Raw genomic sequence first — 26,918 nt, forward strand, 5'->3', positions numbered from 1 at the left:
TTTGTTACGCCCTATATTAACCGAATCTTTTGCGAATGTAGTAATTATAAACATTGCAAATAATGGATTTTACGAAATTTGAAAATTAACTGCGATTTTTGATCGGAACAAAGGAATAAAATAAAATAAAAAATAAAATCATTATCTGAATAACTTTTGAATGAAAACGTAACAAGACATATTTAAAGAAAAAAGAAAAACCATCTGAAATACAAAGAAGGGAAAAACAGAAAATTTATACACAGACGTATACAACACATGGTATCACTTTAACTTGAAAAGAAGTTCAAAGTCTTCCACTGCCTTGGAAATACCCATCTCTTTGGAAAAACTAGATAAGTATCTGTATATATATATATATATATATATACATTCCTTAGGTATTGGAACAGTACCTTTAATGATTCTACAAAAAGAAAATAACTGTGTCTCCTTGTCGTAAATCTGTGTTACCATGTGTAGCAACCACGATCGAAAACACGACATTCTACTTCGTAAAGATATATGTAAGTACATCCCAAATTCTAGAAAAATCATACACAGTTTTTTCTAGAAAACCCATACACACAGTATTATATATCAACACGCACCGCACACAAATATATACACAAAGCGAATTTAAATCATACTTTCTTCTTCACCAACCATTGTATCCTTACATCTTTTGATTGTACATATAACTGTATTTTTTTGTATGGCAGGTCACTTTCGAGTGCTACTGGTAACATGTAACCCAGAACAACCTGTTGCATGGTCGGGTCGTCGGCGACTAAACCGGTAACCCCACCAAGCTTGCTTGGTGAGGAGGGTGTTTATTGGACACCCTGCGGGATGAAAAACAAAACCCGTCAAAGGGCGGAGGAACTCTTGAGAGTCAACGGCCATCCAATAAATGTGTTTTTTTTTCTTTTCTTTTCTTCTTAAGGCTTAAGGCTGTATCATGCGCGGGGACATAGAAATAATCGGACTGAATACCCGATCGCGCGGTTAAACCATTGGGAGTGAAGGACTCCTAGCCTTTGTTAGGGCATCCTTCTAGGAGAAGGTAACTCAGGTAACTGGGATAACTCCGACATAAAACCTGCGGCTCAGTGGTTACCAATGATGTTGACTTGTTCTTCTTTTCGGATTATGGCTACTGTTGCTTAGTGAGTGGGATTGACTTTCCTCACTTAAAAAAAAATCTTTTTGCACAGGTATTGCACGATAACTACATTGGATTGATTAAAGTGATTAACTAATTCATGACTGTTGATAGTGCTGTGAGTCTCAACTGAATGGCTGACTGTAGCCTTAAAAAGCAAAAATCAATGATGTACCGAAACAGTATAAAAATAAATGGCAGTAAGGAATCTGGAACCACATCGGCTGAAAGAGTCTGGCCCGGTAGGGGCTCCAGAGAATCACAATCTGAACCCGGCCGTCATCATGCTACTGTGATAGAACCAAAGAAAATAATGAATATTGGCTGTTGGAATGTAAGGACACTGCTTGACCACAAGTCCTCTGAATGTCCTGAAAGAAGGACTACGCTTGTTGCGAAGGAGCTTCAACGCTATGATCTTGACATCGTTGCTTTATCTGAGATGAGATTACCTGGAGATGATCATCTTACAAAATCTTGTGGATAAATATATATTCTTTTGGAAAGGGAGAGATGAAGAGCTTAGAGGAGAAGCTGGAGTGGCATTTGCTGTTAAGACTACTCTTGTGGACAAATTGGAAGAATTCCCAATCGGAATTAACGAGCGTCTTATGTCCATGAGAATTCCTTTGGCTAAAGGAAATTATATGACCTTGGTGAATGTGTATGCTCCAACTATGTGCTATACTGATGACGAAAAACTTTCTTTCTACCATGCTTTGAAGGGCTTTATAAGAAATATCCCTCGGGCAGACAAAGTCATTGTACTGGGTGACTTTAATGCTAGAGTGGGTAGGGATTTTAACACATGGACTGTAATTGGAAAGCATGGGGTGGGGAAGTGTAATAGTAATAGCATGCTTTTGCTGCAGATGTGTGAGGAGCTGAGTCTGTGTGTTACCAATACCATGTTTCAACAAAAGAATAAGCTTAAGACTACATGGATGCACCCTGCATCTAAAGAATGGCATATTCTGGATTACATCCTAGTTAGGGTGCGTGACAGACAGGATGTGCAGTGTGTTCGTGTTCTTCGTGGAGCTGAGTGTTGGACTGACCACCGCCTAGTACGTGCAAAAGTGAAATTAGTCACAAAACATAAAATCCGAACTGCAGGGATTACCCTGCCTAAAAGACTGAATGTTGATCGTCTTAGGTATAATAGTGTGAAGAGATCTTTACGAGAGGAAATGAATGCTGCAGATATTGGGGAGGATTGGCCGACCCTTAGAAAATCAGTTTATGATATAGGCAAAAAAGTTTTGGGATTGATACAAAGAAAGCATCAAGATTGGTTCAAAGAAAATGATGAACATATAGATGATTTATTGGCTGATAAAAGACGTACTTGGTCACGCTATTTGTCAGCAAAGTCACAGGAAAGGGAAGTGTTGCATAGGGAACTCAAGGACGTAAAATCACGTGTGAGGCAAAAGCTCTCTCAGATGAGGGATACGTGGTGGAGTAAGAAGGCTGACGAGATACAGGCGGCATCAGATTCCAATAACACAAAGCTGTTGTATGGTCTCTTGCGAGAAGTTTATGGACCGACATCTTCCCTGATGACACCAATTCGAAGCAGGGATGGTAAAGAACTTCTTCGTGATTCACAAGGAATTCTGCAAAGGTGGCAAGAACACTTTGATGAACTTTTGAATCAGCAGTCTGTAGTTAGTGAGGATGTTCTCAATCTCATCTCTGGATTGCCTGTGAAGGCAGCACTCGCAGAACCACCAAAGTTGGAAGAAGTTGCAATGGCTGTCTCAAAGTTGAATAATGGGAAGTCTCCGGGTATGGATGGCATACATGCGGAGTTGTTACAGCATGGTGGTGAGAAAATTCTGCAGAAACTTCACTCTTTGTTTGGTAAGGTATGGACTAGGGAATCTGTACCTGAGGGCTGGAGAGATGCAGTAATGGTGGTCCTGTATAAGAGAAAGGGCAACAGGAATGATTGTGGTAATTATAGGGGAATATCATTGCTGTCTGCTGTAGGAAAGGTTTTATGCAGGATACTTCTGGATCGTCTGCTGAAATACGTTGCAGATTGTGTTCTTCCAGAAAGTCAATCTGGCTTTCATGTGGGACGTGGCACAGCTGATATGATCTTTTCAGCTAGACAGCTTCAGAAAAAGTGTGTGGAACAGGGTCTGGATTTGTATCAGGTGTTTGTCGATCTAACAAAAGCCTTTGATACCGTCAATAGAAAAGCATTGTGGAAAGTCCTCCAGAAACTTGGGTGTCCTGAAAATTTCCTTGCTTTGGTTAGGTCTTTTCATGAAGACATGAATGGTAGGGTGAATTTTAGAGGGAAGATGTCGGAGCCCATTTCAATACAAAATGGAGTGAAACAGGGGGATATTCTAGCACCCACCCTATTTTCCATATATTTCGCGATGGTGTTCTGTATTGCATTCAGAAACTGCAGATACGGTGTTTACGTCCATTATCGAACCTCTGGCAGCATATTTAATATCAGGCGCCTTGCTGCAAAAACAAAGATATTTACCTCTGTCATAAGAGACCTTTTGTATGCTGATGATTGTGAGCTAGTAGCACACACAGAGATTGATATGCAACACATTTTGAATGCATTCTCTGATGCTTGCACTGCCTTAGGATTGACAGTCAATCTCAAGAAAACTGTTGTCATGCATCAACCTGCCCCTGGTAAGCAGTATAGTGTACCAAATATCTATGTGTATGGTAAATGACTTGATGTAGTCGATCAGTTTGTCTACCTGGGAAGCACTATTAATAGACATGGCAATGTGGATGATGAAGTTCCATATAGAATTAGGAAAGCAAGTGTTGCTTTCGGAAGGCTAGAAAAGTGCCTCTGGAATCGGCGAGACATATGCAGAAAGACAAAGATAAAGGTGTACAAGGCATGTGTTCTCCCTTCTCTTCTCTATGCCTGCGAGACGTGGGTACATATCGATACCACCTTAAACATCTGGAACGTTTCCATCAGATGTGCCTCAGACGGATCTATAGCATTAAGTGGAAGGACCGCATCAGTGATCTTGAAATATTGGAAGGCTCTCGGAGTGAAAGTATAGAAGCTCTTGTGTTAAAGCAAAGGCTCAGATGGAGTGGTCATCTGGTCAGAATGAAGGATTCAAGGATGCCAAAACAACTCTTTTATGGAGAGTTAGCTAAAGAAGAACGGCCTCCACATAAACCAAAAAAGTGGTATAAGGACTTGATGAAGGCTTCCTTAAGAGATGCTTGCATCTCTCCTGACACATGTGAAGGCATAGCTATTGATCGTAGCAGGTGGAGAAGGATTGTGCATGAGGGGACAGCCACGTTTGAGAAATCTCGAGTTGCACATGAGAAAGTAAGGAGGGATGTCAGGAAGGGCATCGCTGTTACACTTCCAGAAGGGAAGGGTCTTCCTTTGATTCTGACATGCAATGTCTGTGCAAGACCCTGCCTCAGTAAAGCTGGACTCATGAGTCATCTTCGTAGTCATAAAACGAGACAGATGAGTGACAACCGGGCCACTGGTGGTGGTAACACACCATACTAATCATGTCTGTCGGGCATGTGGAAGAGAGTGTAATTCGGCAGGAGACTTAAACGACATGCAAAGGTACATGAAGCCCAGTTACAACTACAGCCGGCTATTACCAGTAAAGGTCTTAGTTGCCAATTTTGTACAAGACATTGTAGATCTTTAGCTGGGCTAAAATGTCACATTCGATCACAGCACCAATAACAGTTAAGCTTCGTGCAATGGCCATACTCGATAACGAGGGGGCAGCCATAATGTAATGTGTGCGTATATATATATGTGTGTGTGGCATGTGTATATACATTTACCTTTATGTATTTTTTGTACGAGTGTATGGGGGTACACATACGTGTATGGATATGGGTATGTGTAGGTATATATAAGTGTATACATATGTGGGTGTGTATATGTAGGTGTGTACACATATGTATGTGTATACATATGCATGTGTATGTATATATATATATGTATATGTATGCATATGTATGTGTATGTGTATGTATATGTGTATATATATATATATATATGTATGTGTATATATATGAGTGGGTGTGCATGTATATGTATGTGGGTGTATATATGCATATATATAAGTATATACATATATATGTGTGTATGTATATGTGCATTTACATATATGTATATATGGGTGTGTGTATACGTATGTATGTATGTATGTGTGTATGTGTACGCAGGTGTGTGTATGCGTGAACATGTGTGAACATGTACAGACGCATGCATGTATGTGTGTATATATATATGTATGTATGTATGTATTGGAAGGTTTGGAGATATATATGTATTTATGTGTGTGTAGGTATGCGTGTGTATGTGTATATGTGCGTGTATGTGTAGGTATATGTATGTGTGTGTATATGCATATATATGTATGTGTGTATATATATATTGTTACGGTTTGGCTAGTGCAGTATTTCTTGGTGACCCACTTTTGGGTGTGACGCCGGCACGTCTGGAAGAAAAGAGACAGCCCTTTGTTTACTGGGAGATTAATGGGGTTTTGGAGGGACCTTTTTGGCCTTGTGCGGTCGATTAGGGGTCAGAGAGAGATGTGAGGAATAATCTAGCAGTAGTGAGAAAAAGATAGAGTAAGGCCTGAGAGCAGATAGAGAGGATATTAGCAGTGAGAGAGGAGGACAGGCAGAGAGTATGGCAGAGCTGTCATGAGAGGGTGACAGCAGCAGGCGATAGAGATAGGCAGTTAGAGACCAGGGCAGATAGAGAGGGTATAGGCAGTAGAGACAGATGGAGATGAGGGTAGTGGGAAGGGAGAGAGGAAGTGAGGTTTTGGGTAGTTGGTAGTCGGTCGTCAAAGAGCACAGACGGGTCTTGGAGGTGGGCATGGAGTTGGAATTTTAGGAGCAAGCGATTGGGATGCGAGAGCTTGGCGAGCTGGAGTTAGCAGTATTGAGAGAGAGAGGGAGTGCAGGATGGGACACTGGCTGTTCAGTTAGGAATTAAGGTATTTGATTATGTATTGATACGTGTTACGATGTAAAAGAAAAGAAGAGAAAGAAGAGAGAAAAAGAAGGACTCTGATGTAGACGATAATGAACTTTGAATTGTAACGTGAATTGTTGTGATACGAACATTGTATAATGTATCGAAGTGTTCTGATTGGACTGTGACGTATCGTGAACATTATTTGATCTGAACTTCTTTGTGTATGAACACTGTTATATTGTTACATGCATGTTTAAATGCTTTGATCTGTTGTATGATGTATTGATTTGTTGTTTCCCTTAAATGCGTTGATGTATCTTGATGTTGTAACAATTGATTGTCATATAAACTATTGTTAGATGTAAGGCAGTTGCCGTTTTGCCTCTTTGTCTCTCTCTCGATTGCCTCTGGACTGCTGCTGTTGTTGTTGTTGTGTATATCTCCTCTCTCTCCTCTCTCCGACGAGTTTCCGTAGCTTATTCGCTGCATCGAACGGGCCTGTGTGAGGATTTCCGTAACAGTTCCAATCGGAGGTCCCACCCTCGTAACAATATATGTGTGTGTGTGTGTGTGTGTGTGTATGAGTATGTATATGTATATATATGTATATGTATATGTGTATATATATTATATATATATATATATATATATAATATATATATATATATATATATTATATAATTAGGGCTTAGTAAAATAATTACTTTGCCACATACTGAACTTAGTAGAAATAGCAGCCAAAAAAAATTTTCTTAGCATTTCTACTACTTAAAGAAAATTTCTCTCAGATAATGTTTACTCTAGACAGCTCACGAAGGTTTGGGGGTAAATACAGAAAAATATCACAAGTAGATAGATCGTTTGAGTACGTCAACGTTTCAAGATTAGCCAAATAAAATCAGCATTTCTTTCGTCAGCTCAAAATTTCTTAATTTGGATTTGGAAACACTAAAAAGAAGGAACTTACCTATCAGCGACTTGTCGCTTCAGATGAACCACTCCAACTAACAGTGTCAACAAATTCAAAATGCGCAGGCGTAAAATTCTGCACTCCCCATTCCACCCACGTGGTCTACCTAGCAAACATTATATTTTAACCGCGAGAACCGAGGCAGTATGACCGAGAGATATGAATTATAATATCAACAATTGAGGGTAAAATTAATTAATTAATCAATTTCACCAAGTGTTCAGTATGTAAAAGGACCATTTAGGGCGAATTCAAAATATTACATTATATAATTAGGGCTTAGTAAAATAAATTACTTTGCCACATACTGAACTTAGTAGAAATAGCAGCCAAAAAAAATTTTCTTAGCATTTCTACTACTTAAAGAAAATTTCTCTCAGATAATGTTTACTCTAGACAGCTCACGAAGGTTTGGGGGTAAATACAGAAAAATATCACAAGTAGATAGATCGTTTGAGTACGTCAACGTTTCAAGATTAGCCAAATAAAATCAGCATTTCTTTCGTCAGCTCAAAATTTCTTAATTTGGATTTGGAAACACTAAAAAGAAGGAACTTTACCTATCAGCGACTTGTCGCTTCAGATGAACCACTCCAACTACAGTGTCAACAAATTCAAAATGCGCAGGCGTAAAATTCTGCACTCCCCATTCCACCCACGTGGTCTACCTAGCAAACATTATATTTTAACCGCGAGAACCGAGGCAGTATGACCGAGAGATATGAATTATAATATCAACAATTGAGGGTAAAATTAATTAATTAATCAATTTCACCAAGTGTTCAGTATGTAAAAGGACCATTTAGGGCGAATTCAAAATATTACATTATATAATTAGGGCTTAGTAAAATAAATTACTTTGCCACATACTGAACTTAGTAGAAATAGCAGCCAAAAAAAATTTTCTTAGCATTTCTATTACTTAAAGAAAATTTCTCTCAGATAATGTTTACTCTAGACAGCTCACGAAGGTTTGGGGGTAAATACAGAAAAATATCACAAGTACATAGATCGTTTGAGTACGTCAACGTTTCAAGATTAGCCAAATAAAATCAGCATTTCTTTCGTCAGCTCAAAATTTCTTAATTTGGATTTGGAAACACTAAAAAGAAGGAACTTTACCTATCAGCGACTTGTCGCTTCAGATGAACCACTCCAACTAACAGTGTCAACAAATTCAAAATGCGCAGGCGTAAAATTCTGCACTCCCCATTCCACCCACGTGGTCTATCTAGCAAATATTATATTTTAACCGCGAGAACCGAGGCAGTATGACCGAGAGATATGAATTATAATATCAACAATTGAGGGTAAAATTAATTAATTAATCAATTTCACCAAGTGTTCAGTATGTAAAAGGACCATTTAAGGCGAATTCAAAATATTACATTATATAATTATTATTGAGGTTGATATGGCGTGTGTAATGATACCTACATCCGGACATATCACTAGTTGCAGGAGACAGGTTTATATATGTGAGAGTGGGTACGCATGTAGACACACACGTACACACATACAAGATATGCTTAAAGCATGTAGCGTGGGACTGCTATAAACTGACCACTCGCCTCAACTATATCATATTTCACCCACCCCCCGATAATTAAAAGTAATTTACGACGCTCACCACAGCATCAGAACTTTAACCCATTATCTCTCTATCTTAATCCTTTTGTCTTTACGACCGCTTTGTATACTTTTGCATCTTTTTATCTTTATTTCATTTTATCTTTATTTTTGTTTTTTATTTTTTTATTTTTTACTCGTTATTTTTGTACATTTTACACTTTCACAATACATTTCTAGAATTTATAACCCTATACCTGACGTTCTTTATATCTTTATATATTTATATTTTTACATCTTTACCTTTTATTATATTTTATTATCTTTTATAATTATATTTATATTTATATATTTTTTTTGTGATCCCAACTTCATTAACGTTTCCCCCCTTCTCCTCTATTCTCCTTTTTCTCTTTTTCTCAACATCCAATGCTCCTTTTTTCATTCCCTTACAAGAAGAATGAACCCAACCGGAATTTACCCAGTATTCACTCTATATTGAGTGAGAAAACGGTATGGACGGATTTTTGGAGTCCAATAATACCCTGTACGCCTATTTGATTATGAAGATTTACAAACATACTTTCCCAGTTATACTCGGTTTACCTACCATTATAAATAATACAAAATGTTCTTTCTCAAACCTTTCATAATGTGATACAAGTCTTTGGTGTAGCAATTGTATGCGGCTGAAGAGGGCTTTTAAACTATCTGTTATGTCGATTATACATTGATGTAAGAATAAGTTGGTTTATAAAGCTCGAAACATGTGTACCGCGACATCCTTTGTGCCCTGTTTTTCATTTTATTTCATTTGATACATATATATATATATATATATACACATATATATATAGCATTATTAAATCTCTGAACGAGATGTAAACAGTAACCGCTCGACAATGTAAAGTATAATAGCCATCTCAATATGGCTAACCACAAAGGGTGGGTGCTACTGTAGCTTTTAGCCCCAGAAGATCATCGTCTCCAGCTGGCTTTAGGCACACTATCTGTGCCCTTATGGTATTTGCAAAGGGAGGCCATCCCATTCTCGTAAGCCTAAGTGATACGCACCGGACCGCGGTTTCGAGGTTGTTGCCTCTTATCAACGGGCGGTAATCACCGGATCACGATGAAAGACAGTTTTTCGAAATCAGTGAGGGAGTTACTAGAAAAACACATATATTTGCATACAGGCTTTCTCTTTCATCGTGATCCGGTGATTACCGCCCGTTGACAAGAGGCAAATACCTGGAAACTGCGGTCCGTGCGTATCACTTAGGCTTACGAGAGAGGGATGACCTCCCTTTGCAAATACCATAAGGGCACAGATAGTGTGCCTAAAGCCAGCTGGAGACGATGATCTCCTGGGGCTAAAAGCTACAGTAACACCCACCCTCAGTGGTTAGCCATATTGAGATGGCTATTATACTTTACATATATATATATATATAATGTTTTATTAAAGTTGAAAAGACATCAATATTGTTCAAAATATTCAAGTGAAACTGTGAGTAACAGTTCGTCAACTTCAATAAATCACTATTTTACTCTGCAAAAGTCAACTTCCTGTCCTGTCCGCAAGTTCAATGCATTGAAAACCACAATCAGCAAATGCCTTCTTTTTTTTTTTTTTTTGTTTGTTTTTTGATGGTTCGAGGAATATTTGGCTACTATTTCTAGCAGCTGGAGGCTTTCTCGTTGGCGACATATAAGTTGTAAATATTATATATTTATGCATTCTAGAGTCCATTTGTGCTGTATTTAAGAAAGTAATATAGAAAAGCGATAGTCCATGGAGTGGCGACCGTCTTGAAATAGACAATTCTTCGGTTGATTCCAGTGAAATGATTTCCCAGCAAGATTTGAAACGGAAACGTAAATATAAGACTAAACACATCACAATAAAAAAAGAAAAGAAAAAGAGAGTGTCCCCCCTCAGACATCGATAGCAATTTATTTTTTCCAAAAAGTATTTCCGTAAGACTTTGATCGGTTCCACTCGATTGATCTGCCTTAAGTATGTAACTGATATTTCCTCTCGATTCCAGAGCGTTGAATAGTGAAGTCTACTCAGGTAGAATTTGAACTCAGAATGTAGAGGGAAGGTCGCAAATACCGAAGGGTGTTTAGTCTGGCGTTCTACTGCTTCAGCCACTCAACAAACCTAGCTTTGTAGAATACAATGATGATGATGATGGGGGTGGTGGCGGCGGCGGTGATGACGTTGGCAGTGACATTCTAAGAGTCGATGACTAAGAACATAATACAGAGAAAGAAGCGCCTCCAGCTTGGCAGTTCACTCCGAAGAGAATCTCGATATTTTCTTCAAAAACCTGAACAAACAAAATGGAGCACCCCCACCCACCCCTCCTCTCAATAAACAACAACAACACTAACAGCAAGAACAACAGTCTCCGTAACACCGTCAATAATAAACAAGCGATCAAGCTCTATGCAATATGAAGAAAGCGAATGAATAATCAGAAATCTTTACAAATGAAGTTTTATGTTTTTATTTATTTATCTATTTTATTTTTAATATATTTTCTTTTTGGAAAAAAATAAATAAATATCGTCAAAAGAAAATGTCAAGTAAAAAAAACCGAATAAGTTGTTGAGTAACAAAGACTGAGATCTTAATAAAACGATATCCGACTCTTATAAAATAATACAGCAGATCGATGGAGGAGAGAACAACATCGATCTGCACTTGTTTCCTATCGGGACATGACATTTATGTTGCTGCTGCTGCTGCTGCTGCTGCTGTTGTTGTTGTTGTTGTTGTTGTTGTTGTTGTTGTTGTTGTTGTTGTTGTTGATGATGATGATGTTTAGCCCAAGGTTAACCCTAATCAAGCCAACATATGATCAAACCCAAGTCTCTCTCAAACCACGAATAAAAAAGATACATAGCAGTCATAAGACTATGTATTTTTGAAATCCCATGAAATTTACAGGATGGTCATATGTGGGATGCTTTTGATTACAAACATGTTCGATCGGTTGACATAGGCTGAACAACAACAACAGTAAATATACGACAATCCTGTCCTGTCCGCAAGTGCAACGCATCGAAAACCACAATCAGCGAATGCTTTCTTTTTTTTTTTTTTCTTAGTTTTTGATGTTCGAGGAATATTTGGCTTCTATTTCTAACAGGTCGAGGTTTTCTCGTTGGCGAGAAATAAAGAAGGTAACAAATTGTTAAGATGCCCACGATGCCACAACAAAAACCTTCCAATCAATTTATCATTTTAATGCTGTTGAACACCACAAAATCATTAATTATTAAATATCCCATAGAACACTATAAGCAGTTCGTTATTAAAATTAATCATGAAAATTAATTATAGATTCTAATGTTGAAAATATTTATATATATACTAGCAGTAATACCCGTCGTTCATCGGATAATTACTTTTACTCTTTCTCAGGAGTCACATTCAAAGTAATTATTATATATATAATAGATTTCTCAACGGGGATTTCAGGGGAGAGTTTCAGGCAGTCGCTGGCGATGTATCGTGATGATCAAAAATCCGGCCTGCTAAAATTCAAACTGCAGACTCAACGCAAAATGGTCACATTTAATTCAAAGCGTTAAAAATGTTATGAAAACAATTGGTATGTGTTCACAAAGTCCAAACGATTAATACGAAAAAACCCTCCAGGCTACATCCCGAAAATTCATTTCTTTGCCGAATTTCTACAATGTTTACGGCAATTCGTTTTTATATCTTGATGTTTTATTTTTCATGCAATTTACACATGCTTGCACGCGTGGTGAACACAGTTCACGTCAAACAGCTGACTGAGTAAAGTTCACTATTCAATGCATGGGAAAAGGCCTAAACAAACACATTATCGATTTTTGCACTTGCGAGATGAATTTTGGAACAGAAATAGCGCAGTTCAATTTTCATTCGCCTAAACTTTAAGTGACCTTTTTTGGTGGTTCTACGATTTGTTGGCTAGGAGGAGATGTGTCGGGAAGTTAAACACACAGACACACACACAGATACACACACAGACACACAAGTTGAGTTTATATATATATATATATATATATATATGTGTGTGTGTGTGTGTGTGTGTGTGTGTGTGTGTGTGTGTGTAAGAAGAAACGCCCAGAAAACGGCTAGAACTACAACTTGCCTGTCCATAAAGTCTTTAGTCAAATCACATGGAATATAGAAATGGAGTGAAACCGTTTATCGTGCCCAACTCTTTTTGGTAACGTAGCTAAGCGGTGCCCCAGCATGGCCGCAGCCTAATAACTGAAACAAGTAAAATTAAAATAGATAGATATGTGTATATACAATATATTATGTATGTATATATGTACGTATGTATATATGTACGTACGTATGTATGTATGTATGTATGTATGTATGTATGTATGTATGTATGTATGTATGTATGTATGTATGTATGTATGTATGTATGTATGCATGTATGTATGTATATATGTATGCATGCATGTATGTATGTATGCATGTATGTAGGTATATATGTATGTACGTATGTATATATGTATGTATATATGTACGTCTGTATGTATACATGTATGTTCGTAATTATGTATGTATGCATGTATGTATGTATGTATGTATGTATGCATGCATGTATATATGTACGTATGTATGTATGTAGGTATGTATATATGTATGTATATATGTATGTATGTACGTATGTATGTATGTATGTATGTATGCATGTATGTATGTATGTATGTATGTATGTATGTATGTATGTATGCATGTATGTATGTATGTATGTATGTATGTATGTATGATGTATGTATGTATGTATGTATGTATGAATGTATGTATGTATGTATGCATGTATGTATGTATGTATGTAGTATGTATGTATACTGGTATGTGCATACTTATAATGTGTATACAAACGCGGAAGGGGACTAGCTGTAATATTTAGTAATAGAAAATCTTCTCAAAGATACTTGTGTTCAAAATGCACCCGTGTCCCACCCTTGTGTAAACATTAGAAATGTCTATACACCCCAATATTTTAAGATTGTTCCACGCACACACACAAAAGGGTTGAAGATTTTTACGTTAGGCGGCGAGGCTGCGAACAAAAAGCTAATCTTTATAGCATGACCTCAGGAAATGCCCTGTTTTAAAGAAAACTACCTGCGATTGACCATCCTTATTTCCTCGCATAGCAACGCATATATATTTCAAATGCTAAAAATATTAACACACAAACTCATATGCGTGCGCAGCCGCACATATTTACACGCCTCATTCTGACATAAATTGAATAATGTTCTGTTAATTAGTACGAGCTGAGAAGGTTAAGATATAGGGCTTACAATTATTAGGTCGCGAGGTCGTGGACTCAATTTTCGGATTAGGAAGCGCTTTGGGTCCATGCACAACGTACTTCATTTCATCTGAAAATTGCACCAGTGGCCCCTGAAAATCTGCAACGGACTAGCGACCTCCTATTCCAGAGACGTTTTGTACTTAGAAGCTAAAACGTCTTGAAAATCTGGATAAACCGCAGCTTTCTGTTAGTTCGAGGCAAAATCTTCCCAGCGGGGCGGTGGAAAATTTAAAACTGGTTCGGGCATAAAGGGAGTGTTTGGGGACGATAATATTTAAATTGCCTGAATTTTCGAAAATATATTCAACTTTTGTATGTGTGAATCATCTGGTAATATTCGTTTCAGTTTCCGTCTACCAAATCCAGTCGCAAGGCTTTGGTCGGCCCGAGGCTATAGTAGAAGACACTTGCCCAAGGTGCCACGCAGTGGGACTGAACTCGGAACCATATGGTTGGTAAGTAAGCTACTTACCACACAGCCATTATATTATATTATATATCATATTATATTATATTATATTATATTATATTATATTATATTATTTATATTATATTATATTATATATATATGTGTGTGTATGTGTGTGTGTGTGTGGTGTGTGTGTGTGTGTAAACGCCCACACGTTTACAAGCAGAAGATCCTATTTGAAACTTGATGGAATCCCGTAACTAACCTGTAAATAAGACATTGCACAACAACCTGTCATAATCTGAACACAAAATAGGTTAGAGAAGCGTTGTAATATCGCTATTTCGGAACATCAAGACATCAAACTCACACAAAAATGATTTATAGTCTTAGTAATTTACGTTGACAAAACTAGTGGTTGCCATTTAGAAATAGGGGAAAGTATGAAGAACATAATCGTTTTACATCTGCCTATATAGCGTGAACAGCGATATGTTTATAGCAAAAACAAAAAAAAGGAAAGAAAGATATGACTGTTGGTTATTTCGTCGGAGTCTGAGAGACGTAAATGAATTCAAGCGATTCGAGCTAGAAATATAAACCAAGATGTAATGTCTTTTTGAGAAATTACGTTAAGCATTAGTCATTGCTTTCAAATGATTTAACATGAAAGATAAAGGAAAAGAAATCATATAAAACGTCATTCTTTCTCTTATAGTAAAACAGCATCAAATGATGGCGATTTCATCAGACATTTTGAAATAGATGGAGAGCGAATATCTAGGTTTTCCGCAATATATATGTAATACATCCATCCCTCGACACATACACACATACATATATATACTTACATACAATACACACATATCATTTAATGTACGCAGTATAAAGAAATGAGCTACCAATCGTTTAGTAAAGTCACTCAGTTGGCTGCCACGGACGGGGTTTGAAGACAACCAACAAAACACATACATTCAAATGGAAAATCGTCGAGAGAGCCATAGGTTAAGGGATATAAGAAATACAAGTTATGCATAGCTGAAAGATCGTACATTCTTTTCAGATCTAAGTATTCCACTGTACCTCTGAATTCCAGAAGCGTAATTTTCAGCAAATGCCAGTATATGGACAATTTACTTTGGGAGAAATGGAGGATATCACCCTCTCTGAATTGAACAGCTATCTCGCAGACTTTGAACCCCTGTTCTACAACAGCTTAGCTTAATTACGGTTTAACGGTCCAACGGGACATAACTCAAATTTTCTTTCTTTTCTTTTTCCGTTTCTATTCACCTTTCCACTTTTTGCACCTACCTTCTCGATTTGTTCGTGATTCCTCTTGTACCAACGTCTTGATTTGCAAACAGAATAGGCCATGTACTCAGAGCCTGAAGATTGCTTGGAGACACAAGGTATATTATAAAAACCCGCTCCTAAGCCTGTGTCTCAATTACAAGAAACTATGAATAATTCGTAATTTTAAACCGTCTACATGAAATGGTGTTTATCTCTTGCTTTCTCTGTTGATCCTACTTTAACGGAACATACGCGCGTGAGTATGTGTGTGTGTGTCTTTTTGCCTGTACTGTCCCAGTCTGCTTGACAACTAGTGTTGGTTTATTTACGCCCCACAATTCAATGGATCGGCAAAAGTGACGGATAAATACCAGACTTAAAAAATAAATACTGGAGTCGATTTGTTGGGCAAAAACCCCTTCAAGCATCGTCGCTGTCCAATGATTGGAACAAGTAAAAGGGAAAGAATGGACAAAGTCGTGTGGACGTTTCAATCTGCAGATAACAAACCAGGATACGAACCAGGACACAACATTCTAATCAGCAAAAAATGGGAAAATAGTATTTTGAACTGCAAGGTTTAAAATACTTTTTTTTTTCACTGTCAGTTCTGAAAATCAAATAATGACAGGAAAATTCAGGTTGAGCTTGAGAGTAAAATAATTAAATAAATTAATAAATGAAAATGAGGAAAAATGTAAAGAAAAAATAGAGAAACATTATGGCTGCCGGAGAGTTACGAACGTTGCAGCCGTGAGGAATTGGTGTAGAGTTGGTGTCAAGATTCGCTTCAGAGCACTATAAATTTTAGATCTTGTCAGAAATGCCAATGCTGTCTATCCATCTGTCTGTCTGTCTATCTCTCTCTCTCTCTCCCTCTCTCTCTCTCTCTTCTCTCTCTCTCTCTCTCTCTATATATATATATATATATATATTATATATATATATATATATATATATATATCACCGTGATCACCGTGACCGACCAGACTATCAGATGTTGCTACACATCGCTGGTCACAATGCGCTTCGGATAGTTTTAGCCTTCAAATGACGCCACCCCGCTGGCTAAGCGAGCAGGCAAATATATATATATATATATTATATTATATTGAGGGTACTACTATTCGTAGATACCAACACGCTAAGAGGGACCAATGCGGTCAAAACTACTAAAAATAAACAAAATTTTACCGGAATAGTTCAATACTGAATTTTTATTCCGACTAGACAATTTGTTACCGAAATGCATTGCGAAAAAGCCCGCCATTTTCATAGATATGTAAGGATAAACATTCGTACAAGCTACGACGAATTCTACGGTTAGCTATCGAGTTTGTAATGTTATGTTTTTTCTTATATTTCTTGAGTTTGTTGCACTGACGAACATGAAATGCATATTCTGCATTAAATGCGAAATCACATGTGATATGTAACTGAATTCTTTTTTAAAATGATGTGTTTTGAAGTTTTGCATTCGGTAAAATTTTGTTTATTTTTAGTAGTTTTGACTGCATTGGTCCCTCTTAGTGTGTTGGTATCTACGAATAGTAGTACCCTCAATATAATATAAATGAATATTTTCAAAGAGGAAGAATTTACGGATTTTTTCTCTTACGAGGTTTTTCACGCTGACTACTGATAATTTCTTTTAAAGATTTTATCCTCAATTGTTAATATATATATATATATATATGAAAAAACAAGTCAGGATAGAAAATGCTAAAATAATTTTATAAAGAACAATTCAGTACCGGTTTCAGTCATTTTGAGACCTTTTCAACTATAGCAATTAAATAATTAAATTTAGAAAAATTAAAAGAAAAGTTTTTTAAAAGAATATTTGTATAGTGTTCAAATATAAGTGGCATTTTCCTTGTTTCTGCCTTTCTCTGTCTCTCTTGTTTACTCTTGTGGGTTCGAGGTCGTTGTGAATTCTTGGTAGGGAAGAAGGAGGAGGAGGAGGAAGACGAAGAATTTGGGAGTGCCTTGATTGTAGTACTTTGAATGGTCAGTAGAAGCTAGCAGTTGCTGTTCAATTCATGAAAATCTATTGAAAGTTTTGTTTATAGAATTCGCGTAGGTGATAAAGTTAGGAAGAGAAGAAAGGAGAATGGGAGAAGAAGAAGAAGAAGAAGAAGAAGGAAGAAGGAGGAGGAGGAGGAGGAGAAGATGATGATGATGATGATGATGATGATGATGATGATGATGATGATGATGATGGAGGAGGAGGATGAGAAGGAGGAAGAGGAGGAGGAGGAGAAGAAGAAGAAGAAGAAGAAGAAGAAGAAGAAGAATATGAATGAGTGAAAGTAGTGAGGTATTGGAAGACTTAAAGTTGGCATGTTATGGATTATAGCAGTGATTGGGGCTGATTTTTAATGTATTCTTAGGAATGTAATATTTGCGTGTGTATTTGTGTTATTCTAAGGCCGAGGGTGGATATATCGTTTGTCATAGACGCGTTCAGATTTAGATCTTCCAGAGATGACAACGGAATTTTTGCGAGTGAATTTGAATCAAAACTGCCAACTCAGAAAACAACGTTTAGGTTTTATCGACCGTTTCACTTTTCTGTAAAGAAAATGACAATATTTACCGCCATGTTGTTAACGGTTTGTAAAATGCAATGCAATGTCAGTATGAATCAGACAAACAGTAACTTTTTATTGACAGCTCAAAGTTGAGTTTAAAGTGTGTTTTGTTGCGTTATAGAAATATGCTTGTTTCTGTAGCTTTTGGACACTCGCTACATCTAGAATGAAATTAGTACCGTGGAAACCCAAATACTTTGGATGATATATAAAGATTTGTAAGGGATTTTTAATCTGCCTGACCAACAAAAGTGGTTATACTAACTTAAATTATTTTTGTGCGTGATGCAAAATCGGTCCAGGTTTCCAGAGAACTTTCGACAAAGTCAACACTCCGAACTTAGCGTCAAGATAAAATCGACAGACTAGCACAAATAACGGTTTAGGTGACTGGAAAACCACTTTCGCCAGAGGTTAAACCGAGTCCAACAAAGCTCAGTTTTAGAATCTGCCTGTTTCCCATCTCCTAAATGAATTCAACGCGTGTAAAATTTTCTAGCTGTCGACTAACGATTCCATGTTAGTTTCATTAAAAAAATGTAAAACAATGGTTTTTATAAGAAAAAGAAAACCTTGAATTATACTTACGGAATTGGTAACTGTGGAAACTAATGTTAAAATAATATAAACAGCACGCTAATGTGGTTAGAAACAAAACTTCCTCATCTCTGGCAGGTTTGGGAAGTTACGTAAAATGGCAGGCAGGGCGTATATGAAAGAACCGTAGAGCAGCGAAGAAAATAAAACTTTAAAAAATAACTCCAATAAAAAAAATATCCAGTTAAAATATTTCTTTATTTAAATATCACCATCATCATCGACATTACAAAAAAAAAAACAACACATAATAAACATTTATAAGGATATTTATAGTAAATATTCATCGGACGAATATTTGTATAATATATGTACAACAGTGTGAACGTTGAATGGAATTTTACTGAATATACAATAATAGAGATGGGATTTGACTTGGCAGAAGACCGGCTGATGTAGGGGAAGGAATGTAATCGACCGATCGACCTCAGTAGATCATTGGTACTTCATTTTAGCAATTCTCCGGGGGCGGGGATACGGTTTAGCTAAAGTCGACCCCGGCAGCACTTGAACTCAGAACGACGTAACTAAATATGCTGTCATTTTATACACCCCACTATGCTTTCTGACTTTGCCCTTCGAAAACAAAAATAAAATTATATATATATGTATGTATGTATGTATGTATGTATGTATGTATGCATGTATGTATGTATATAACGTATAATAATCATTATTAGATATACACATACATATATACACATGAATACATACACACAAACGCTCACACACATGAACATTCACAGAGGAAAAGATTGGCATTGACTTCAGAGTTTCGCATTACCAGCCATCATAGGGTTGTTGTTAGCTGACAAGCCATAACTTCAAACTCACTGTCAACATATTCCTCGCAAAAATGAATGCGCTTCACTAAAAAGTATTGAATAATCCTTCAATTTAATGTCAAATTGTCATATATATATATATATATATATATATATATATTATATATATATATATATTATATATATATATATATAATATATATATATATGTATGTATATATATATATATGTATGTATGTATGTATGTATGTAGTATGTATGTATGTATGTATGTATGTATGTATGTATGCATGTACGAAGAGTGCTGAAAAGTTCCTATAAAAGAAAATATAGGAGAATCAATCAATTATGATTTTATTCAACATATTCCTCTCTCAGATTCTCACACTTATTGCAGCAGTCCTTCAGTTTTTCTAAGCCCTGTAAAAGAACTTGGCGGGTTGAGCCTCCAAGACCTTTCACAATATCTTTAAAGCCGGGAACTATATATATATATATATATATATATATATAATATATATATATATATATATATATATATATATATATATATATATATATATATATATATACACGTATGTATGTTATATACGTATGTATATAAACAGAAGCGACACATATGTATATACATATATACATACATATATAAGTATTTAAAATAGGATAAAATCTTTATAAGAATTTATCAAGAAGTCAGCGTGAAAACCTCAAAAAGGGAAAAATTATAATTATTCCCTTTAAATATATTTATTTATATTAAGGGCATTTATGTGTATTAATGCCCTTTATATAAACAAATACATATATATGTATGCATGTGTGTGTAGACAGACAGACAGATAGATAGATAGATAGATAGATAGATAGATAGATAGATAGATAGATAGATAGATAGATAGATAGATGGATGGATGGATGGATGGATGGATAGATAGATAGATAGATAGATAGATAGATAGATAGATAGATAGATAGATAGATAGATAGATAGATAGATAGATAGATAGATAGATAGATAGACAGACAGACAGACAGATAGATATTAGTCAAAGGACTAAGCTATTCAAATAATATTGGACAATGATTTATGCAGCAGTAACTTCATGTTTTATCAACTCAGCATCAGAGTTTCAATTATAAAGTGAAACCATTTCTAATTCCATTATTAGGAAAATGCATAATCACCAAAACTCTTCTTCATCTTTGTGAAGATGTCAAGTTCTGAACATATGTACGCAACATTATTATTGAGAAGTACAGAGCTGTACCTTTGCTATAAAAGGTAATGCGTTCGCTCAGTTATCAACTGGTACGTGGTTCGATTACGATTCAGTGGTAAAATGCTGTTTATTTTTAAAACCCGAATGTCTTGGCGAAATGTACGACGTCTTGATTAAATTGTGTAATATCAGGGCATTATGTTTTAGCAGCGTTATTCCCGTGTCTGACCTCGGAAATAAGTAACATCCGAGAATAATTTTTCCCTGAAACTTAAGACCCATTTTAGAAATCGCTATTGTTAAGAATATGTAAACTGGAAACAATTTCCCTCGATACGAGGTTCCTTCTTTTCTTTTCTTCAAAGAAAAATAGATGCGAATATATATCTCAAATATCAATACGATATAATTAAAATTGTTTGAATTAATTTATTATTGTATCAAGAAATATAATTGACGCAATTTTTCGCAAATCTTCTACTCCTTCTTGACAGTCAGGTGGTCTGAAATAATGTGGAATAAAAATACCTCGAGCAGAAACAACGGCGTTTAACGATGCTGTATGTTTCGATTCATGATCTGTTTTATACACAACATCTATCGCTCCTACTTTATATAATCCTTTCTACTATAGGCAGAAGGCCTGACATTTTGGGAGGGGTGATAGGTCGATTGGATTGACCCCAGTACTTCATTTGTCGACCCCGAAAGAATGAAAGACAAAGCCGACTTCGATGGAATTTGGACTCAGAACGTAGAGTATGTTTTGAGATTTGACAGCTGTTTCTAACGTATCGTGGACAGCTTCGATTGTCGACTGGGAAAGTTGAATGAAATATAACTGGGTGGGGCGTATAATTCTATTTCTATAACAATAATATCTTAAAATGACAATTTTTGCGAATAGCTAATCCATTAGCATAGGCTGAATGAGAAGTGACTACAGTCTGTCGTCTGTTCACGGTGGGCATGTTCTAAAATGGGTCACCTATATTTAAACATCGAAACACATAAAACACTATTTTGTCATTTATTATAAATAGTTGACTAGTTAAAAATTATTCATCGATCGAAATAAAATAATCGGTGAATAGATTAAAGAATATAGCCAACTTATTTGAAAGTAAGTGTTACGTCATGGAGACGTAAACAAAAGAGATACGACGTAGTTCGTGATTGGGAGCAAAAAGAAAATGGTCTTGTTGCTTAGTATTATATTTTATAGTGCCATTATACAACTGTATTTACTGTCATTTACTGGTCTTTGTAGACCACTATTCAATGAAATGTGAGTATGTGCGTGCGTGTGTGAATATATATATATAGTTATCGCCATACTTATATGGCAGTCTTATATTTATAAGACTGCCATATAAGTATGGCGATAACTATTAATTTCCAGTAACGCTGCCGTTAATCTCTTTTAGAGAGACTTAGTAATTTTAATATTTCTATTATATATATATATATATATATATATATATATATATATATATATATATATATATATATATATATATATATATATATATATATATATATATATATATATATATATATATAGATAGATAGATAGATAGATAGATAGATAGATAGATAGATAGATAGATAGATAGATAGATAATAGATAGATAGATAGATAGATAGATATACACATACATACATACATACATACATATATATATATATATATATATATATATATAATGCAGATAAAAAGATACAAACTACAGAAGCGAACATGCATGTTAATATTCGATGATTCATGAGTCTGACGATAAAACCTTTACCGTTCTTTTATTTTTATTTCCCCATTTCCGAATCGATCTAATTGCTGATAGCCACTCAAATCAATGTAATATCTAATTTATTATTAAAAGTTTACACCAATAGTGATCATCCTCATTCAATTACTCGACAAATGTCACCTGACTCCTAACCGCATCACCCGGAGACATTGGTTACCGCATGTCTACAGCACTGCCTTGCCTACATTATTGAACTATTCCATTCACGTGGTGCATATTTACGACTTAGCGGACTGGGACGTTGAGTGTTAAGTATCTTGGTTATGAACAGTTTGGGTACAGCCTAACACAACACCTCACATTTGCTTGTGTGAAACCCTCACAGCACAGCCATCAGCAACTTTCTCCCATCACACATTTTCAATGAAATAATATTTTAAGGAGAATCCGTCTGCAAAAGAAATGCGTTTTCAAATATCAAATATTCTCAGTTATTTTGAAGATAAGTGTTATATATTTTTTTCACGTGAAAAAATTTAATAATAAATAGATAAATAAATAAATAAATAAATAAATAAATAAATAAGAGTCCTTGAATAAAGAAAGAATAAAATGAAAGAAATATAGAGATGATCAGATTCCTATCGAATAAACTGGATATGTTGTTTCGCCATCAACATCGTTTGCCGGCTGAAAGTTCGTTAACCTATTGGATGTACCTGTTTGTTGTATCAATAGGTTGTTGGCTTAATATGTAAACAGCAACTGGAAGACATTGCTAATTATAAATATCTTACTATTATATATATATATATATATATATATATATATATATAACGGGAAGGTTTACGAAAATAAACAAAAGACGAAGGCAGGTGGAGTACAAACAAACAATTGTATTAGTATGGCGCTCAGGAATAGAAATAAAACAAGTTTTTTACGTTTCGAGCCTACGCTCTTCGACAGAAAGATACACAGAAAAGAAACAAGGAGAGAAAAAAATGCGTGTAGGAGCTAACGGTCCAACATGGCCAATATCAGAAACAAGGTATATGTGTAAGCAAACACCTCAAAGCTGCAGTATTTCATCTAAGGGAGACTTCTTTAAAGAGGTATCGTGTTAATAAAAAAAAAACAGTATTCTCTCAAAACTAGGCGAAACGAAATCGCGTCCGAAGTGAAAGAGGGCGACAGACATCGATATTTCTCAGTCACTTCTATTCTCCAGTGTCACATGCTCCTCCACTCCCTAAACGACTCGCAACACCCTGCCAGAGTATGTTTACAAATGCCATAAAATCTTTAGCGTTCCTTCGATATAACTCGACAATATCAAAACAAAAATTCGACTCTTTCCGTGACAAATCTTTTTGCTGATGTGCAAAAGCGTTGTACGAGGAAAACAAAATTTAAATTTTGTATTTGAAGCAGTTTAATAATGTAAACACACGCACACGCATACGGGGTTTCGCGTTGCGCTGTACTCAGCAATAATTAGAAACATTTTATACAAATGTAAAGTTGCTAATTCTTGCTTCGAAAAGTATTTTAACATCTCTTCTGAAACTAGATGTTAATAATTTATAAATGTATGTTATTTTTATTTGTTTTGTATTTTTGTAAACTAAATTATTAACAAAACCAAAAAATGTTTCATCTTTCATAGTTTCCCCATCAACTGTTTCCGCTGGAAACATTCTGGGAAGCGTCTGTTGGCAGTCATTCAATATTATCTCATTTAGTTAATTACTGAAAGACGGTCAAACAGGTAACATAAACATTCAGTGTTTAAGCAGAAACAAATCTGTAAACCTTTACATTGAAGGTAACCACAACGCGCACGCGCACGCGTGAGCAGATTCACAGTTGTGAAGTTCGTCGTATTCACAATGCTATTTACACGGTATTCATTATATAAATTAAAAGTGTAATGGATGCCGGATGTGACGCTTTTCACAACAAACTATCCAGTCGGATAGATAGAACAGCGGGTAAGAGTGAGTGAGAGGGAGAGAGAGAGAGAAGGGAGAGAGAGAGAGAGGGAGAGAATGAGTGAGTGAGTAAAGCTTTCGTTATACAAAGGAGTTATAAGAATTTGTTAGTGCTAACAGGGTTACAGCTTTCTTTTCTACAAGCGTTGTAACGATGTGGGGAAAGGAAAGGTGGGGGGTTATGTGAGAAAATTGTTTTGTTTTTTTAAAGAACAAAATTCAATAAGAAAGAACATATGTAGAGGTTAAGGACTGGACTCTTAAGCACGGCAGATGTGACATTAAACCGAAGTAGTAAATTGTTTCTTTAACAAGCAAATGTCAACAATAAGGACCAAGTAAAACACGTGCTAATACCATATAATATCACACTTCCGCTCCTAACCACAGGTATGGAAGGCTCCCGATTGTTCAATCTATAAATGTCAATATTTTTTTTTAATCCCTTGGATGAGAAACAAGGGCTGTCCTGGCAAATCACCTCATCCGAAGAGCGGTAATTTTCCAAAGATATTTTCTGCTTTAAATCTTTGAAAACACACCAGTTTCGGTAAAGAAGTTCGTCAAATGACCATTTGTCAAGAGAGATGCTGTTATACGCCGCTGAATCGACTCTCCTTGAAAGCATCTTATTATTGTTAACAGGTGAGTCTCGTTTAGTAGAAGACGACGACGAAGTATAATATATGGCTTTCTTTCCTTTCGATAAACCGAACAGGTTGCAGCCGCATGTGAATGTGTTACCATAAAACTCAAAGTTGGAGAACTCATTGGTCGAAAAATCGAACACATTGCAACCGATGTCGGTGATGTCGTTCATGAAAAAATCAACATGTCTGACGTTGGTTACGGAAGAAAAGATGGCCGTTCCTAAGCGACCGATCTGATTAGAATAAATGGAGAACGTATAGACATTGGATACTTGATGAATAGCTTCCGTCTGGAAATCATGAATGGTTGATTCGAATATAGTCCATTCTCTGAGATTAAATATGTTGCTAAATGCATGTTTTTTTATAGTTTTAATAGTCACATTATGGAACTGGATCACAGTCTGGTTCCATAAATGGTTGAAAGCGTTCGTTTCTATTCGGTCGATATTACAAACAGAAAACGACAATTCCTCCAAATTAGAGATGTTCTTAAAAGCATCGCTCCGGATTACATGTATATCACTGTTTTCGATCCTTAACAAAGTTAGATCCGGAAACCGAAGCAGGGCATTTGCTGGGATTTCCTCTATTGACATTTCAGTCAGTAAGACTGACTTGGATATGGAAGGCAGATCAAGTGGAAAGGCATTCAGTCGGGAGCAAGATGTATATCCAGATTTGCAAACGCATGATTTTGGACAGTATTCGACGGGCAAAGATCCTGTACCGCTTATCAACATCAGTTGTAGCCAGAACAGGACACTCTTCAAGTAACCCATTTTGTTGACTTTCACCTACAAAAGATAAAAGCAAAGATTTTGGTGAAATAATTAAGAAACATACATTATCTTATTGAAATAAATATTAATGTCCTTAAATATTATACATGCATTCACAACATGTATAAAAACATACATGTATATACAAAAAGAGAAAGAGAAAAGAGAAAAATATAAAGCATTCGTAAATATATAGATATAATACGAACGTAAATGATGACGGGAGCTCAGAAACGTAGGCTAACACTTAAATCATTCGACCAGAAAGCAGAAACTGAAAGGAAAAACAATTTCCCAATATTTATGACCTTGGAAGGCCAACACATAAAGTGAAATGTTTGTATTATCGTTGCGGCATACGGTAAGGCAGTGAGTTGGCAGAGTGGATAAAGAGTCGGACAAAATTCCTTGCAGCATTTCTTCCGTTCTGAATCAACTTTGCTTTCTCTTTTCGTAGTCGGTCAACTTCATCATCCAGAGTCGAAAAAATAAAGTAACAGTCATGTACTGGGGTCAATGGTTTTAATGAAAGCCCCTCCTCAAACCTGTTGGCCTTGTACCTAAATTTCATTATGAATTCATGCAAACGCGGACGTGCACAGAATGGAAAATTTATAGCTTTGTTCTTGCAACAGATGTGCCTTGTCAGTGATTAGCATAATTTGAAAAGAGGTCCGCGATTAGGACTTGGCGGTCAATAAATGGGTGGGTTTGAAGAATATGTACTGACCACCACCTCTGCCACCGCCCAACCAGAAATGGCTTGTGAAAGTGTAGGTCAAGCAACATGAAGGGAAACAAAAATAAGCGTGGTGGCGTCTCTGTCGA

At 36.1% G+C, this 26,918-nt stretch overlaps 1 protein-coding gene across 3 annotated transcripts in view; it reads right to left on the minus strand.

Annotated features, from left to right (window-relative positions):
- Nucleotides 1-23,574: 23,574 nt before the first annotated feature.
- Nucleotides 23,575-26,918, minus strand: part of LOC115215687 (leucine-rich repeat-containing protein 15-like) — a 92,276-nt gene continuing 88,932 nt past the window's right edge. For all 3 annotated transcript variants that reach the window (XM_036506173.1, XM_029784963.2, XM_029784962.2), the window contains one exon: nt 23,575-26,105. In XM_036506173.1, coding sequence (XP_036362066.1) covers nt 24,966-26,105 — 1,140 coding nt within the window. In that variant the 3' untranslated portion in view covers nt 23,575-24,965. The remainder of the gene's footprint in view (nt 26,106-26,918) is intronic.

This window comes from Octopus sinensis, linkage group LG9, assembly GCF_006345805.1.
Source record: "Octopus sinensis linkage group LG9, ASM634580v1, whole genome shotgun sequence".
NCBI classification, from domain to species: domain Eukaryota; kingdom Metazoa; phylum Mollusca; class Cephalopoda; order Octopoda; family Octopodidae; genus Octopus; species Octopus sinensis.